Genomic DNA, 18,609 nt, shown 5'->3' on the forward strand with positions numbered 1-18,609 from the left:
GATTAACCCGCTGATGGGGTCAGAGCCCTTGTAGCCCAGTCACCTCAATGACTGGATCTACCGAGCTGGGTCCATGCCTTCAGCTTGCGAGCCTTCAGGGGACTCATCATATCAAGCCATAGCAAGCGCCACGCTGCTTTCTATCTCTGGTTGATGCATCTGCGCCTCTGTGTGTTTTGTTGTCTTTCTTAAGACCTAAAAACTTCACTTTCTGTCATCATCCTGCTCTGAATACCCTGTGCTCAAAGGCTGGACATTTCTAATCTGTTAGCTTATCTTTATGGTAGCATCAGCTGGTGAGAAAGTGATAGGACGTCATTTAAGGATAAAAAGTTGAACACATAATTTGTCAGTGGTAAGACAATGTCAGTTCTTTTCTCTTGTCAGAAACACCAGAAGTTGTGGAAGATGGCCCACTTAATTCTTTAAGCTCCGAGGACCCTCCACCCAGGTATCTCTGCTAACTCTACAAGTATCTGTCTTCTAAGCGTCTTTTTCCTTTGGTGCTGAACTCACCCCATTGTGCTCTCACACCTGTCCCAGGTGTCCTTCCTTTGGCCCTCTCAGTGCTACTGTCCTGGGCCCCAGTTGTTCAAATCCCTCACATGGCTTTTCTTTTATCCAGCTGGGTCGTCAGGTGTCCCCTTTGCGTGGGTGTCAGTGCCAGCTGGGGAAGGGTGATGGGAACTGGGTCCTCTTCCAGTTGTGTATCAGGCTGTGTCTCCTGAGCATGGCTATGTCTGTTCTTCACACTCATTTGTGTCTTCTGTTTAGTATAAAGCATCTCAGACTTGAAACCTCCAGAAAAATCAGTGGGATTTCTGGAAGAAGTCCTCACTTGAGACATGCTCCCTACTAAAAAGAATAACAGCACAGAACAGATCCACTAAGGCCTATTATAGAAACTGCAGTTCGGTGCATAATTAAGAGTTAGTGTTAGCCAGGTATGGAGGTACTGTAACCTCACTCAGAAGGCTGAGACAAGAGGATCATGAGTTCTAGGGGAGTCTCAGTGATAGTGACCTTGTTTCAAAAACCAAAATTAAAAAAATGAAATAAAAAATAGGTGCTGGAATGTTACTACTGTCACTAAAATTGTGAGAAATATGTCCATGGAAGGGATGGGCTTTTTGAAGAAAATAAAATGCAGTGTGCTGGTAGTCTCAGTGGTTGTTAGAATAAACATATAGGAACATCCAGCAACAATTTAAAATACTCTTCATCTTTCTTCCAGGTATTCACTTACTTTTAACTTTTATTTGTTTGAGAGAGAAGGATGCAGGGCAAATGAGAGAGAGAAAGAGAGAGAGAGAATATGGGCTTCTGCCACTACAAATGAACTCCAGATGCATGTACTGCTTTGTGTATCTGGCTTTATGGGTACTGGGGAATTGAACCTGGACCAGTGTTTGCAAACACGTGGCTTTATCTGCTGATCCATCTCTCCAGCCCCATTTATATATTTATTTTTAAATAGAGTTTCATGTAGACCAGCCTGGCCTAGAACTCACTGTGTAGCTGAGGGTGACTTTGAACTTCTGCTCCTCCTGTCTCCACTGTCTCAGTTCTGGGATTAGAGGTATTGTACCACTGTACTTAGTCTATGTGATGCTGGGGATTGAACTCATGGCTTTGTTCATACTAGACAACTGCACTACTAACTGAGCTATATCTGCAGCTTCTTTTCTTTTCTTTTTTTAAATGTAGTTATTCAGATATACAATATAACATCAGGCTAAGAAGTTGGAGGAAAAAAAAAAGAAAAGAAGTAGGAGAGTCCTCCCTTCTCTGTGTGCCCATCCATCACCTGAACATAGGACCTGTGCCTGTGTGCATACTGTTGGATGTGATGTGCTGCAGTACCCCTCACGTGATCTTCCTTTCTGCTGTTTTAGTTCCCCATGGTTAATCCTGGTTCAAAAATACTAATGGAGCATCCCAAATTTATCTGTTTGTAAGAGTACATTGTGTATTCTTCTGAGTAGGGTGAGCTGCCATATCCTTCAGAGACGTGAATATGAATTCATGTAGCCCTACCTACTACCCACTGATCACTTGGTAGGAAACAATGATTCACAGTGGATTGATGCTGTCTGTGGTGTGAGGCATCCATGGCTCTTGGAGCATGTTCTCTCAGAGAAGGAGTGACAGTCTGTAAGGAAAACCTTCACACTTTCCCCCTCATCTTCCACAGCCTGTTAGAACTGTCAGCGTATGAGTGCCAAAATACCCAGCAGTGGCCTTATCCTACAAGGTTGTTTTGTTTCACCAGTGACTGGGAACAAACTGTGCTTTCCACCGACAGGCTTCTCAGAGCTTCTGTGAATTTCTGGTTGCTCATCCTCTCATTCTTCTACTTCTTTCTCTCATTCTTCTGTTTTGCTCTACAGCTTGCTTTAAAAATGGGGCTGGAGAGATGGCTTAGCAGTTAAGCGCTTGCCTGTGAAGCCTAAGGACCCCGGTTCAAGGCTTGGTTCCCCAGGACACACATTAGCCAGATGCACAAGGGGGCCCGTTCTCAATCTATCTCTCTCTCTCTCTCTCTCTCTCTCTCTCTGTCTCTTTCTCTCTCTCTCTGTCACTCTCAAATAAATAAATAAATAAAATAAAAAAAAATGCCCCACTGGGGCTGGAGAGATGGCTTAGCAGGTTAGTCACTTGCCTGCGAAGCCTAAGGACTCATGTTCGACATTCAGATCCCACATAAGCTAGATGCACAAGGTGACACAAGTGTAAGGTCGCGCATGTTCACAAGGTGGCATATGTGTCTGGAGTTTGATAACAGTGGCTGGAGGCCCACCAATCCTCTCTTTCTCTCCCTCTTGTTCTTTTGCATAAAAAAAGCCAGTCTGGGCTGGAGGGATGGCTTAGCAGTTAAGGTGCTTGCCTGCAAAGCCAAGGTACCCAGGTTCAATTTCCCTGGACCCATGTAAGTCATATGCCCAAGGTCTAGAGTTTGTTTGCAGTATTTGGAGGCCCTGGCATGCCCATTCTTCCCTCCTCCCTCTTTCCCTCCCTCCCTCCCTCTGTATATCTGTTAAAACAGAAGTCATTTCTCTGTAAACTAAGTGACATATCCTGATCTTGAATGTTCTACTCTAGAATTATGACAAAAAAAGAAAAGCCAGTCTAGTTGGGCTTGCCTCAAAAAAAAAAAAAAAAAAAAAAAAACCCTGCTAGAGGCAGGTATCCCCCATCCATCACCCAGTGTCTCTTTTTGCTTTTTCTTTTGTCAGCCTGCTGAGACCTCAGAGTTGTTGTACAAGTTGTCCAGTGAATCCTTTCTTATATTATATTTCTTTTGAAGAAAGTCACAATGGAGTCCTATTGCCTAGGCAGACTTCAAGTCCCTGTTTGGCTGTGACTGTCCCTGTGGGCATACATGGCCTCGTGTGCGTTCCTCCACCAGCCTGTGCTAGAGGAAGAGAGGACTAAGCAAGGCCTCGATTGTTCAGCCCAGCATCCATGCAGCCCCCAGGGGAACCAGGAGACAATACAAATGCAGCCTTTGACTCGGATGCCACTTGAACCATGCTGTGTAGGCAGTGGCAGTCTAAAGCACTTGCTGATATAGTTACGAGTGAAAATTGAACTTGGAATTCTGAAATAGCACCTAGGAAGATAGATAGTACATGCACACACTGTGGAACACCTGCCCCTGCCCCAGAGGTTGACGTGTACTCCATGTTCCCACTTCATGATGTGTTTCCTTCCAGTGGTGATCAAAGCAACCGAGAAGGGAGTGCCCTGGCCAGATGGGCAGCCGACCCTGCTAACACTGCATGGATGGAAAGTAAGTACCAATGGGGAGGGGCGCCCTGGATCTCCTCGAGCGAGTATCCACAGACCTTGCCAGGTGGCACCATGCTTTCTTTTCTGTCCTAGACCAATGGAAGCTTTACAATGCATTCATTTACTTAAGTATTAACAAGAGATGATTAAAAGTTTCCCTAGAACTCTGCTAGGTGTTTGCAACCCTGTACCCGAGCACATGATCCCTCCTGTTTCTTCCCAATTCAGATTGGTTTCATTGTAGGTTATAAACTGGGGGACTAATAATTGACTTGTGGCCTATAGACACCAACAGAGCATTTAAAAAAATTGTTTGTTTATTTGAGAGAGAAATAGAGAATGAGCATGCCAGGCCCTGTAGCTACTGTAAATAAACTCCAGACACATGCACCATCATGTACATCTGTCTTAGGTAGGGAGTTGAGCCTGGGTTCTTGGGTTTTGCAGGCAAGTGCCTTAACCACTGAGCCATCTCTCCATCTCCAGACCCCTACAAAGCTTTTTGTTCCTGATGCCCAGTGACCATAACTAACTATGGAGAATGGGTGGGTCAGCCAGCCTACTGCTGCACTGTCAGATCTTGGATTCTACATGTGGCCTAAGAGGCTGAAGTGTTGGGTTGAAGAAATGGCTTAGTGGTTAAGGTGCTTGCCTGCAAAGCCAAAGGACCCAGGTTTGATTCCCCAGGACCCACATAAGCCAGTTGCATAAGGGGGAACATAGATCTAGAGTTTGTTTGCAGCTGCTGGAGGCCCTGGCGCACCCATTTTTTTTTTTTCTCTCTCTCTCTACCTGCCTATTTCTTTCTCTAAAATAAATAAAGAAAAAGAATTAAAAAAAAAAGAAAAAGAAAAAAGAGGCTTGGATGTTTCCAACTAGATAGATTTTGTTTTCAATTTATTTATTTATTTATTTTATAATTAACAAATTCCATGATTATGAACAACATCCCATAGTAATTCCCTCCCTCCCCCCCCCCCACTTTCCCCTTTGAAACTTCACTCTCCATCATGTCCCCTCCCCCTTTCAGTCGATCTCTCTTTTATTTTGATGTCATCATCTTTTCCTCCTAATTTGATGGTCTTGTGTAGGTAGTGTCAGGCACTGTGAGGACATGGTTATCGAGGCCATTTTGTGTCTGGAGGAGCATGTTGTAAGGAGTCTTACCGTACCTTTGGCTCTCACATTTTTTTTTTTGCCACCTCTTCTGCAAGAGACCCTGAGCCTTGGAAGGTGTGATAGAGATATTATAGTGCTGAGTGCTCTTCTGTCACTTCTCCTCAGCACCGTGATGCCTTCTGAGTCATCCCAAGGTCACTGCCATCTGAAAGGAGAAAGTTCTCTAATGAAAAAGTGAGAGTAGCATTAATATATGGGTATGAACATTAAGAGAAGTGCTTACTGGGCAGTTTGATGAGCATAGTATATACATTTAGCCAGACAGCAGCAGATGATACACCCCAAGTGCTCATGACTACCTCTGTTGTAGGTTTTCAGTGTCAGGGATGTATTCCCTCCCATGGAGCGGGCCTCCAGTCAAAATTAGAGGGCAGTTGGTTTCCCCCAAACAGATGTGCCACTATTGTACCCATTGGCTCATTTGGCCTATTTGGCCAAACATGAGGCTTGCAGTGTCCACTGTGGAGTATCTTCATTGTTGATTTCTCTCTCTCCCATTGAGCTGCATGCAGTGTGTCTTTTATCAGCTTTCTGTCAGCTGGTCTACACGGAAGAGGTTATCAGCTCAGTTCCAGCAGGATTTCTCAGTGATCTTGCAGTTCAAGTATGTGGAATCTTCAGCAATACGGTCTTACCATCTCTTCCTGGTGGGAAACCAAGGGCCTTGGAAATGGCCTGTATTGTTTTGGGGTAATCAGGGACCTCCCTGGCCAACAACTCACTAGACGGTATCTCATCCCTGGCACTGAAAATTTTCTAGTAACAATCTATGGCTCCTGTGTATTCCATTGTTCCAAAAAGTAGGTTTCCATATGATTTATTTATATGCTCTTGGGTTTTGATTAGCCTCCCTCCATCTTTCCTTTACTTAGTCTCTTCTGATCTCACTTAGGCCTTTTCATCCTGATTATATCTATTTTTTTACTTACATATACACAATCCCTTCCTTTCTGTTCCCTTCATATCTCCTTTCTAGCTTACTAGCCTTTGCTACTGAGTTTGGTTTTCAATTTTTAAGGAAGTAAGATTACCTTCTAATTATGCCTTTTATTACCCACTAGCTCAGTAATTTCTGTGTGATTGTTTCAATGATTGGCCTAAAGATAGAATCAGTTTAGATGCTTTTAATTGTTGATTATCTCCTGGAAGATTTCCTTCTGATTTTAACTGTAACTTTTGACACAGGTCTGAGTGTAATTAGATGGCTCTGCCAGGGCCTGTTAAATCGGGACAACTAAAACTAAATTATCATCTCATTTGTGAACAGTTTTATTTCCAATGGAAAATTTGTTTCAATTTCTCCCATTATGCATTTTTATAATCCAGTTAATTATAATAACTGTGCTTGGAAGCAAACACTGCTATTTTCATAGTCCCCAGCCCTGTCTCTGGAGGAGGGAGACATCTTCATAGTACCACAGTTGCTCAGAAGCAAGTGGCTCACAGCCACTGCCTTGGAGGTGGGATTTCCTGGACACACTATCCCTGGAGATAGGGTGACAATGATGTGGGGGAGACACTCAACTCTGTTTTCTCATTTTCTCTGTTATGTAGCATGGTGTGCTGGCTTGGTATACAATGAGTGTCCTTGTGATTTTCAGTATTGTAACTTACTGTAGTTTGGGTATTCTTTCTCAGAGAAGATGATACCAATAAATTAGTGTTTTGATACTGATAATTTCTGTATTTTATTGGAATTACAATTGTTAGCAAACAAATAGATGATAATTCATTCTTGTAGTAGTTCTGATTCAATAGTCCCCAGCAGAGCCATCTAATTGTGCTAGGTCCTGTGTCAAAGTCATGGTTAAAATAGGAAGGAAATCTTCCAGGAGATATTCAACAATTAAAGGCAGGGAAGCTGGTTCTACCTTTCACAAAGGATTCCTCTAAGAAAATTTCCAAGTAAATCAGACCACAGTTATCATATCCAAGTCAGTTCAGGCTCATTGCTGCTTGCCTATGGTCATCTTATACTGTGTGTGTACCATTTTGCCACTGCCCTCCTCCATCACATACTTTTGAAGAAAACTTGAACTTTCATAGAGCACTTGTGTTTCTCATAACACAGGGTGAGAACGTATAGCAGACTGTGGAAGAAAAGTTTCATTTTAGTTTACAGTTCTTCCAGATGGTAGAGTCCACCATGGCAGGAAAAGCAAGGCAGGAGCAGACAACTACCATCACATTCTCACATCAGCAGGGAGGAAGCAGTGAAAGAGAATGGCAAGTGCAGCTGGATTATGATACTCAAGGCTTGCCCCAGCGACGTTCTTCTTCCAGCAAGGCTCCACTTCCTGAGTGCTCCACAAACTTCACAAACAGTACCACCTGGGGCTGGGAATTAAATATTCAAACACAAAAGCTTTGGGGGGAAATTTTACATTCAAACTGCCATAGAACAGTGGTCCTACTGAGTTGACATTCTTATTCTGGTCAAGGCTACTTCTTACCTTCAGGGTGCAAACATAAGAGGCATCAGTTTATTTTAGTACCAGTCGGTGCTTCCTCTGTTTACAAAGCTTTCCATGTCACCTTTGCATTTTTTTGATACATCAGAACATAAAAACCTCATAAACTTAAAAGTGCGTATGAGAGAGCCATGTAGAGATGTGTGGTTGAACGCAAAGCCATGTAATGGATTGGCCTGGAAACAATGAACTCCCTGTTGGTGACTTCACAGAGCTTGTGCGTGTAGAGTGACAGCTCATTCCAGATGAGATGATTCTTTTGTTTAGTGAGATGCTATTAGCCACCCATCCATGCTCACCTTTGGGATAGTTACAGCCCCACGGCCTTGTGATATTTTAATTGCACTTGTAGGCTCTGGTCAGGTTTTAACAATGTCTCCTTTGCATTGCAGATCCAGAGGAAGCAATCTATGATGATGTTCCAAGGGAAAATTCGGACTCTGAACCAGGTTTGATGTTGTCTGGAGTGGAGTTCTAGGAGATGTGGTGTGAATGTGATCATTGAGTGTTCAGCATACCTGCTTTCTGTCTTGATGTTTTTCACTCTGGCTGTTGTGTGGTTGAAGTTTGCCATGCTCTTTTACAACTTAGAGCAGAAATAGTGAAAGATACTGGAAATTGGAACAATGAAGTAGAAAACATCAAGTACCAGTACATGCCTAAGAAACACCATAAATAGAAAGGTACTAAGAACTGGGATAAGGTTATATCCAAATAAAGAACAACAAAGCATTTCTAGATCTAAAAGAAGACATTATTTCTCAGATATATAGCCCAAACAGGATTCATTGAACATCGATCTAACACTTGGAAAGCACAAGTAAAACCGCAGAGTGCCAGAAGCCAGTGAAAATCTTATGGCAGCAAGAGAGGGAATAGATGGGCTGTGGTAGAAAGATGGCTATTTAGGAGATGGTGGGTAACATTTATGAGGAAGAGCCAGGGAGATCCCCCAGCCTCAAATTTCATATCCATCCAAGTGTGGTCTTTTAAAGAGCAGAAGACTGACAGAGTCCTCACAGATTCTGGAGAAATACTTAATGTTCTACTCCAAGGAAACAGTACAGAACCAGAAGGAAGTAATGGGCAGTAAGAGAGAGCAGTGGGCAAGCCAACTGGCACACTTGTGAGTAAACTATGCAAGCATAAACCATGGCTACAGGCACTTGGTTGGTTGGTCTGAAAGCAGGCTGAACCCTAGGGATGTGGTCACTGTGATGGATACCCAGGCTTTTCAATGCAGAGTCTGATTCAGGAGGAGGATGGGACAATCAGGTTCCTCTGCACAGGCAGAGTCTGTGATTCAGGAGGATAAGATGTCCAGGCTCCTCCCAGCTATCTTGAAGTCTGAGGTGGGAGGATCACAGATTCAAGGCTTGCCTGAACTACTGAGTGAACTTAAAGTAGTCTGTGGAACTTAAGGAGACCCCAACATTTAAAAATAGAAAAAAACTAGTGATAAAATTTGCTTAACACATGTGAGGCCCTGCTTTAATCCCCCTCCCCTCCAGCAGTAATAAAAAGCAAAGATACAGATATTTTGGAATTAAGCATTACTCTGTGTACTCATGGTCAGAATGAAACAGACTGGGAATCAAAATATTTTGACTTGAATATTCTTTAAAATGTGCATGATACATTTATAATAAAGTTACAAACATGATGGCATATGTTTAAAAAAGATTGAAAAATAAAGATCATATTCAAGTCAGTTTCATAAGAGGACAGCAGAGGAAGGTGGCAGGAAGAAGGTAAAATGATAACACAGAAAACAAAATGATAGGCCAGGCATGGTGGCACACGCCTTTAATCGCAGCACTTGGGAGGCAGAGGTGGGAGGATCGCTATGAGTTCGAGGCCACCCTGAGACTCCATAGTGAATTCCAGGTCAGCCTGGGCTGGAGTGAGACCCTACCTTGGAAAACCAAAAAAAGGATAGAGTCAGGAAAGCCCAAAGGCATGTCTTTGATAAGCTTTGGAATTAGACTCCTCCTGAGACACTCAAAAGAGGGGAGACCAAGAAGAGTAGGCAGAGGTAGGGAAGGGAGCTGGGGAAGTATCTGCAATGTATAGATCCCCAAACTGTAAGAGTCAACTACACCTGAAATGGAAAATATCAAAATGTCTGTAATCATCCAAGTGGCTTCACTGACACACTCTGAAGCCTGCAGGATTATTCAGCCTCCAAGGGCAGCTGTTCTCCACTGCACAGTGTTCCGGGGAGATGTGAGCTTTATCTCTGTTAGTATTTCAGCATCTCTCTCCTCTACTAGCCATTTAGAGGCCATTCATCATCCCTAGATCCATTCACCCATTAGCTGTTGCCTGCATCTCTCTGCCTTCCCACCTATTATTGATTCATCAGTTCCCCATCTGTATCTGTGTACAGTTCCATTATCTGTCTATCTAATCTACATGTTTGAAAACATTTTTCTTCATAGGATATTTACTATTGATAATATATTATTTGGTATAATTGTGACAAATTATTTTATAGAAAACTGGTCTTTATGAGAGGGGTAGGGCTGGGTGGTGTGTTCCAATTACATGAAGAGTGTTTTGAGTCACTGTCCCCGCTGAAATGCCTCCGCCCTGGCTGTAGATAATGGGGTTAAACAGCACCCTAGCAAACTCTGCAATTTCACGTTGGCATTTGTGCACTCAGATGAAATGATTTATGATGATGTGGAGAATGGAGATGAAGGTGGAAACAGCTCATTGGAATATGGATGGAGTTCCAGTGAGTTTGAAAGCTATGAGGAGCAAAGCGACTCAGAGTGCAAGAATGGAATCCCCAGGTCCTTCCTGCGTGGCAGCCACAAAAAACAAGTACGTGCTTGGTCTCTGTGAGGGATGAGTGTTCATCGTTCAGCTGGGAATGGGACTGTGAAATGTGATTTGATTCACTTAACACTTAGATGGTTATTTCTCAGATGTCAGTTTGTAGTTTAGGGAGTGTCACATAAAGGAATACTTGTCTCTTAGAGTATGACCATAGGAGGATTGGGCTGGGAAACTCAAAAAGTCACATAGGTGGCCCCAAGCAGTCTTACTGTCTGGCCTCTGAGAAAGCAATGAAAGCCAGCCATGGCGGTACATACTTATCATCCCAGCCCTCGGGAGACAAAGGATAGCTGCTAGTTTAAGGCCAGTCAGGGCTACAGAGCAATCATTGCAGACTCTGTGCAGTTCCTGTGCACTGCACATGCAGCAGATACATGTAGCCTGTCTAGGACCAGTGTAGTCCTGTCTCCATCGTGTGCTGTCCTACCCTTGAGCACCTGCAGGTAAGCTGGACGATATAAACACAAGAAGGGTTGAGAACTGAGGAGCACCATTACAACCACCCAGGATTATCTGTCCCTACAGAGAACTTCTGTGTCTTGGTGGAAAAGCTTCTGAAGTGAGGCAGGGAGGTACACGGATGGAAGCCTTGAAGAGTAGATTTTAGATCGACTGCTGTGCGATGGGCCTGGTCCTAGCATGGACTCACTGAGGCACATACTATTATGGGATTCTCTCAGTGAGGCTGGCTGGGCTCTGTGTTCTTGTTGGTGGGGTTCCATCTGGCTGGATGTAGAAGGGTTGACTGGTAGCCACATGTCCAGTCTCAGAAGTGTCAGACACTTCCTTTGTGACAGCCCCATTCAGTCCTGTAAGGGTGCCTGTCTGAGACATGGTGCCTCCCATTGTGACTGCCACATCCAGATTTCCCTGCTGTCCTTGGTAAACTCTGCAAGCCAGAGGCAGTGCTTCTGACCTGGTTTCCATCTCCCTGTGGTCAGCAACTTCTCACTAGTTGCTTAGAATTGTCATGTCGTCTGAACTTGCTTCATCTTACACTGGTCAGCTTGACTACTCAGTGTTAACAGCGTCTCTGCAGAAACATAGATTTTTTTCCCCCTGTGTCCAGGAGCTGCACTTGCAGCTAGCAGAGTCTATGTTGATATTTTGCTCCATAAAAAGGTGCCAGACACTGCTGACCTAAAGCAAGAATGTTAAAGAGTAGTTTGAGAGACTGTATTCAGGGTACACAGGAACATGTATCACAATACTCCTCAGGTCCATCCTCTTAATTGATCCGGACAGACGGGGCCAAGTGAGGTGATGACCAGCATTCCCACCCTCTTTGCCTCAGAGTGAGCTCTTACTCCTGTTAGGCCCTCAGAACTACAAATGTTGGTTAGCCATTTTCTGTTAGGAGAAGCACTAGAGAGACCAGTGTGACTTGGCCTGTGAACATGGGGTTGTTAGAAAGGGCACTGAACCATGTGTCTGTTGGGAGGACAGGAGCTTTTGGCAGGGCTGCTCATGGGCTAGGCCTAATCAACAGAGAAGCACCACAAAAAGTACAAGTTTTCTACTTAAAGACTCCATGTTCTAGAAACTACTTGTTGAAGAGTCATCTCAAAAGTAACAATGAATTTTTCTAAATGCTGTTTAAAGTTTCCACATCCTGGTTGGCATGACAGATAGCTGTCTGCATTTGCAAGGGTGGTAGCTGTAGAAACTGGTCCAGGAGATCCCAGCCAGCCCATCTGTTAGGAAATCATGCCTGCTTGGAGACTGCCATTCCTTGAGCAGCCAGTGTCTTCCCCAGGTGCCCATGCAGAACAATGTTAAATGTATTTTGCATATGTGATAATTCTGATCCCACCGAGATGTAACCACCGAGATGTAACCAGTTGATTTTACACGGATCTTTTTGGGTGCTTATTGGCCCTGCTTTGTTCTATAGCACGTGTGGCCTGCTGACCAAAGCTGGGCCTGGCCTTTCACTTACAGATGAGATGATCTTGGGTCTGTGAGGCTGACCATAGTGCCCCACCAGGAGGGACCACATCCTTTATGCAGGATTGCCTCAGGGCACCCAAAGCCCATTCTGAAAAGCTTGTCTCTTTGTGCCACAGCTGTCTCATGACCTAACCCGCTTAAAGGCGCACTGTGAGGAAAAGATGAGAGGCCTGGTGGCCAGCACGGTGGGAGCCGTGGAGGTGCAGCAGGCAAAGCACAGGCAGGAGCGGAAGGTAGTGTGGAGCCTCCCTGACCACTGCAGGGCTCAGCAGCCCAAAATAGACAGCGGTTCTCAAAGTGGGGCTCAGGGGCTCCCGGGGTCATTCAGGCATTTCCAGGGCTGTCCTTAATTCTGATCCATTGCTAATTACCTTCGGCACACTTGTTCTCATACAAGTGAATGGAGGAAGTTTCTAGATGCTTGTGATGTGTAATGTCACAGTTGATGGATTGAAGCATCCAGCTCTGTCTGAAGGGTTTCTAAACTTGTAAAATGCCAGCATGGATTTTGTTTGGGGAAACATAGTAATTTTTCATAATTATTTTATTTAACATAAAATGCAATAGGTTTATTGCTTTAAATGGGTATTAATAAAAACATTCAAAATTATCAACTTAACTCTTAATACAGTCAGTCTGGATTAATAAAATACAGATGAACTGAAACTCTTGGGGTGTCCAGTGGCTTTGACGGGCTGGGAGAGGTAATGGATGTGCCTGGCACATTCAAGGCCCTGGTTGCCATTCCCTGCATTGCTACAAAAGACTAGTAAAAATGATTTTGAAGAATGTAAGGGGCTCCTGGGCAAAATTTGAGAACTATTGGTTTTGGATGTCATGATGGGCAGTTTTTTGAGATGTGTTTTAAAAGGGCACTGTCAAGTATTTTCTCTTCAATCTGATCTCTATTCCTCTGGTACTGTGTGATGTTAGTCATATATGTTGGGTGGGTTGTCACCCAAGCTCGATGTATACATGGAGCTGGCTCTGCTCTGGAGCAGCTATACTCCATCGTGTTCACACTTCAGGCCTGCCCAAAGACGCAGCACCCTTCCCAGATCATGTTACTATTCATTCAGCATCTGATTGCTTCCCTGCAGGACAGTGAGGGGATGAGGACAGGTCCATGGGGCAGCTAGCTGCCTGTGGGATGGTCCTGGGAGCCATGGGTTCTCTGTGAGTGTGGCACTGTGCTGTAGAAGGTCTGCTCAGTCCAGTTGAGAAGTGTGTTGGCAGCAGCCAGTAGTGTGGACCAAGAGATGCAGGAAGGTGCCAGGAGCTTCAGCAGTAAGAGCTTTGCAGTCAGGACAAGTCACTAGGGTGAGTCACGTGGTCCTCTGGATCTTGAGGTCATCATCTGCCTCATGTGGGGATGAGCTTTGGGGCCTAAGGGCCCCTCCTGCCATTGTCTGCAGTCTTTTGATTATCCTGACAGGGTCTAGTGGGGCTGAGATGCAGCTGCTCCTGCTGGGATGAGGAGGAACAGGACCTGGAAGGGTTTGAGGCAGGGAACTGGATGCCCACAGCGAGCTGATGGTGAGGTGCAAATGATGAAGTGTGAGAAGCTGAGAGTGACTCCAAGACCAGAGTCATTTGAGGAGCATAGGGGTAGGGACAGGGGACAAGGGTAGCTTTGCCATTTTTAATGTTGTAGGAGAGAATCTTCATGAAAGAGATGGAAATCAGAATGGGAATGCTAGGAAGGGAGTTGTGGGGCAGGGTTTAAATTCCGTTACGTGGAGGGGCTATGCTTTGGCAGTGTGTACATGTTGGGAAGTAAGAGACTTTTTATCATGGAGGCTCCCAAAGCCCATCACTCAGGATCCCTGTACCACAGAGGAAGGAGCAGAGGTTGTGGGCTGCAAAGTCAGGCTATGAGTCTGAGTGCATACACCGAGAGGTTAGTGTGAAGGGATGCTGGCTTGTCTCTTTACCAGCCATTTTTAGTTTTCTCTGAAAGAGGACATTTAGTGCCCACTGCCCATACCTCAGATGTTAGTTGTTAGAAGAATAAGATGCTGGCATGTGCTGAGATTCCTGACTATAAGAAACCAGGACCAGTAAACTCAACCCACATGGGATGCTGTCTTTCCAACGTGAAACTCTGGAGAGGGGTGGCTGCCTGGTTTCCACATGTGCTCATCTCTGCCCATTCTCCAGGCCTGTCTCCATCTTGCCACTCTCCTTCTATGTTCTGGACTAGATCTGGTGACCATTAGTAGAAGAGGGCCTTGTAAAGAGTTAGTCATACCCATACCAGGGCCATGCCCGGAAGAGCCCCTGCAGAGAACGTTCAGAGGCTTAGGACAGCTAACTGTTCTGCATTTGCTTCTGGCCAAGCTGTTGGAAGTCTGAGCACCTGACTGCTGGTTGCCTCTACAAAGCTCCCTGTGCTTGGAAGTGATCACAATAAAAATTAAAGACTTAAGTACATATCAAGGAAATACTGTATTTTTAAAGTCCATTGCTTTTAAACAAATGAAAACAAAGCCCTAGGTAGTCCCAAGCTACAGATATATAAATATACACATACTCTCCCAAACTGAAAAACCATTTTCAGGTAATGCTTTAAGCCCACACTACTTGACAGTATTCTTTTAAAATAAAAGCAAGTAGCATTGTGCCAAACCACTCTGCTTCTCATGTGCTTACCTATGTTTTGCAGATGCAGAAGCTCATGAAGGCAGCCAAGGAGGGCACCAAAGATGGGCTTGAAAAGACCAAAGCTGCTGTGAAGAGAGGCCGCTCATTCATTAGGACCAAGTCTTTTATTTCTCAAGGTCTGGGATACGTGTTTGCATATGGCATCTGGTCCATGCTTCCTTTCCATGGTGATGCATGCTTGTGGTGGGGAGTCATTGTGGAAAGTTACTTTACTTCCTGGTGGAGAGGCTTTGGCTCCACCCAGCTGACCCAGGCATACCTTTCCTAAATGGAGGAGGGAGTCGCAATGTTTTATGTCCTGAAGTAGCTATGGAGTGCTGAGACTCATGGTCAAAGTTATAAAAAGGCACACGTAGTAAAAACAGAAAATGAAGGAAGTCCATGTGGGCAACTTACTCTCCCACTGTGACCTCTTAGCTGAGCGCTGTTAGTGCCCCAACTTTACACCCCTTCCTTACAGGTCTCAGGTGCAAGGACCCTGCCAATAGCTACTTCACTCGTACAAAGCCAGACTGGTGTATTATTGTGACCATGCATTGGCTGTCCCTATCTGTGTTAGCCTGAGGTAGCCATCACCACAGGGAGCTTAGACACCTCAATGATGAGGGAGGGCCTGCTGTGGCATCAGGGTATTGAGGTTTGCCTGGATGTCATGAAGGGGTGTAACCTATGCAGCTCATATGTAAAGAGGAGATCTAGTCTGGGGACATTGCATGTTTTCAACAAGCCTTGGGCACAGGGTCATTTCACATCAGCAGAAGTGCCTGGCCTGACATGTTTGGACATGCTAAAGTCTAGTTCTGGGAATGGGTCACAAATGCCCACTTGAGTCCCTTCCTAGGCTACAGCTGGGATCTGTGCGCTCGTGAAGTCCTCAGGAACCATGTGCCTGGACAGACCCCTCCACCTGGAGGAGCCTGGGGTTGGTGGGTTTGCACAGCCCCAAGCTACTATTTGTACAGCTCAGGTTTCCGTTGCATACAGCTCCCGTGTCGTCCCGCCTTCCAGCCTTGGGCTGGATTCTAGTGTAAGTAGTTGTGTCTTGTTTCTATAAGTCAGCTGAGTTTTAGTTTAAACCATTTTATTTTATTTATTTTATTTTCAAGACTTGGGATGGAACCCAGAGCCTTATACATGTTAGGCAAGCGTTCTGCCACTCAGCTACATTCCCAGCCCTGCTTTGAATTTCTTGATGTTTGGAAAGCTTTTCAGATTAATGAGAAAGAGAGGGTTTGAAAATTAATAAATACACTGTTTCTCTTGATTATTAAGTATTAGTGTTTAGCCATTCCCCAGTGCTATCTTTGTTTCTGAGTATGGTGTTATGTAAGATAAAAAAAAAAAGTGAAATATCTATTATCAGTTTACCATGTGGCTATCAAATGATATCCCTGACTTTGAAGTTAAACTTGAAAATTTAAAATGCTGACACTATATTATATTACCCTTGTGGGAAGGATATTTTATAGAGTTGTTAAACTTTCAGTTTAAGAATAGCTTAGAGGTCAAAAAAAGAAGTCTTTGGCAGGCATGGTGGCACATGCCTGCAATCCCAGCACTTGGCTGGCTAGGATAGGAGAACTTCTGTGAGTTCTAGACCAGCCTGAGACTAATTCCAGGCCGGCCTGGGGCTAGAGTGAGACTTACCTTGAAAAACTGAAAAAAAGAAAAAAACGCTCAGTGCAAAGTAGGTATGTGAAACTGAAATGCTTATACAAAAGGTGTATTTGATAATTTGCTTTACCATGCTATAATGTCATTTCAAAATGAACTCATTTTTTTTTTTTTTTTTTTTTTTTTTTTTTACTTTTTAAAAGACCATAGGTCTTGTTTTGAAGAAGAGCAGAATTTGTTCATAGATGTGGACTGCAAGCACCCAGAGGCCGTCCTAACACCAATGCCCGAAGGCTTGTCTCAGCAGCAGGTGGGTAAACAATGGGGCGCCCAGGTTTTGGGGGCAGTGCTCGCACTCGGGGACCTGCTGCTGCGTGTCAACACTTGGTACCTCTAACTCCCCCCGGTCCACTTGAGCTGCCCTGGTCTACTTCCAGTTCAACAGTTAAGATGGTTAATATTAGGCACGGCAGTAGGCTTTGGCTGCTGGCCTTACCTCAGGCTGTCTTGGTCCTTAAAGTGTTTGAAATATCATCCCCAATGTAACTATGAGAAGCATGTGAAACTTAGTTTCTTTGTGACAGTTGCTTATACTAGTTTGTGTTGATATGATGCATTAAAAATTTTTTTTGTTTATTTTTTATTTATTTATTTGAGAGTGACAGACAGAGAGAGAAAGAGGTAGATAGAGAGAGATAGAGAATGGGCACACCAGGGCCTCCAGCCACTGCAAACAAACTCCAGACACGTGCGCCCCCTTGTGCATCTGGCTAACGTGGGTCCTGGGGAATTCTAGCCTTGAACTGGGGTCCTTAGGCTTCACAGGCAAGCGCTTAACTGCTAAGCCATCTCTCCAGCCCTATATGATGCGTTTTATAAAGATACAGTGTGACTGGGCATGGTGGTGCATTCCTGTAATACTAGCACTAGAGAACCTGAAGCAGGAGGCTTGCCATTAGTTTAAGGCCAGTCTGAGCAATGTGGCAAGACTCTGTCTTTAAAAAAACAAACAAACAGAAACCAAGCCCTGGAGAAATGGCTTAGAAGTTAAGGCATATGCCTGTAAAGCAAAGGACCCAGGTTCAATTCCCCAGGACCTATGTAAGACAGATGTACAAAGTGGCACATGTGTTTAGAGTTTGTTTGCAGTGGCTGGAGGCCCTGGTGCACCCATTCTCTACCCCTTCTCTCTTTCCCTCCTTCCCTCCCTGCTTCTCTCCCTCCCTCTTTCTGTCAATAATAATATAATAGTAATAAAAATGAAATAATTTAAAACAAAACAAAAAACTCAGAGAAAGTATGTAGGTATATGTAAAATATGAATACATAGTTGCCTAAAATTGAGAAAAATTATATTTTCAATAACTAATGGAGTTATCTGAATATCAGAAATTTATTAAAATCTAACAGGAGGGCATACCCCAGTGGTTTCCATTTGACTATCAATTTTTGGTAGAAGGAGGATAAAATAAAAGCAATATGAACAGTTCCCCATAGAGTTTGTAGGACTTTAAGGAAGTTGGATTTGATTGGGACTTGAGTCCTTTTCATACCATGTGAATAGTGTGGTGCAAATCATGGTGAATGACATAGATGGGTGGACATAGATGGACATAGATAGATGATAGATAGATGGATGGATAGATAGATAGATAGATAGATAGATAGATAGATGGGAGAAATAAAGATCAATGGTGAATGGGGGACACATCTGTAGATAGGTGGACAGACTGATGTTAGACACAGATCTATAGATGATAGATAGACTATAGACACAAAGGGAAAACTCATAAAATGCCCAGATTTTAGAAAAAAACTTGAAGGGGATCTCTAAAAAAATGTTAATGATTGGTCACCTGGCCTTAGAATGAAAGAGGGGACCAGGGAGTTGAGGTTCCAGAGTCAATGGTGGAGATAAGTAAGTCATCTGATACATTATCGTCATTATATGTATGTGGTGTTGTGATGCAGACAGCCTGAGGGTATGTCTAACAACTACGCTACCTGCACATAGTCACCTGCCCATGCTGATCCCTTGATGTACCTCATCTCTTAGAGTCCTCAAAAACCCCTGCTGCCAATGCGCATTTTACAA

At 44.1% G+C, this 18,609-nt stretch overlaps 1 protein-coding gene across 7 annotated transcripts in view; it reads left to right on the plus strand.

Annotated features, from left to right (window-relative positions):
• The window catches only part of Arhgef10 (Rho guanine nucleotide exchange factor 10), a 100,257-nt gene that overhangs the window by 27,363 nt on the left and 54,285 nt on the right, over positions 1 to 18,609 (plus strand). For 6 of the 7 annotated variants that reach the window (XM_045130738.1, XM_045130736.1, XM_045130737.1 and 3 more), the window contains exons 5-11: positions 388 to 451; positions 3,717 to 3,793; positions 7,835 to 7,891; positions 10,108 to 10,271; positions 12,353 to 12,469; positions 14,902 to 15,016; positions 16,718 to 16,824. In XM_045130738.1, coding sequence (XP_044986673.1) covers positions 388 to 451; positions 3,717 to 3,793; positions 7,835 to 7,891; positions 10,108 to 10,271; positions 12,353 to 12,469; positions 14,902 to 15,016; positions 16,718 to 16,824 — 701 coding nt within the window. The remainder of the gene's footprint in view (positions 1 to 387; positions 452 to 3,716; positions 3,794 to 7,834; positions 7,892 to 10,107; positions 10,272 to 12,352; positions 12,470 to 14,901; positions 15,017 to 16,717; positions 16,825 to 18,609) is intronic. The other variant, XM_045130741.1, reaches the window with a different exon arrangement.

The sequence above is a fragment of the Jaculus jaculus genome, chromosome 12 (assembly GCF_020740685.1).
Source record: "Jaculus jaculus isolate mJacJac1 chromosome 12, mJacJac1.mat.Y.cur, whole genome shotgun sequence".
Lineage (NCBI taxonomy): Eukaryota > Metazoa > Chordata > Mammalia > Rodentia > Dipodidae > Jaculus > Jaculus jaculus.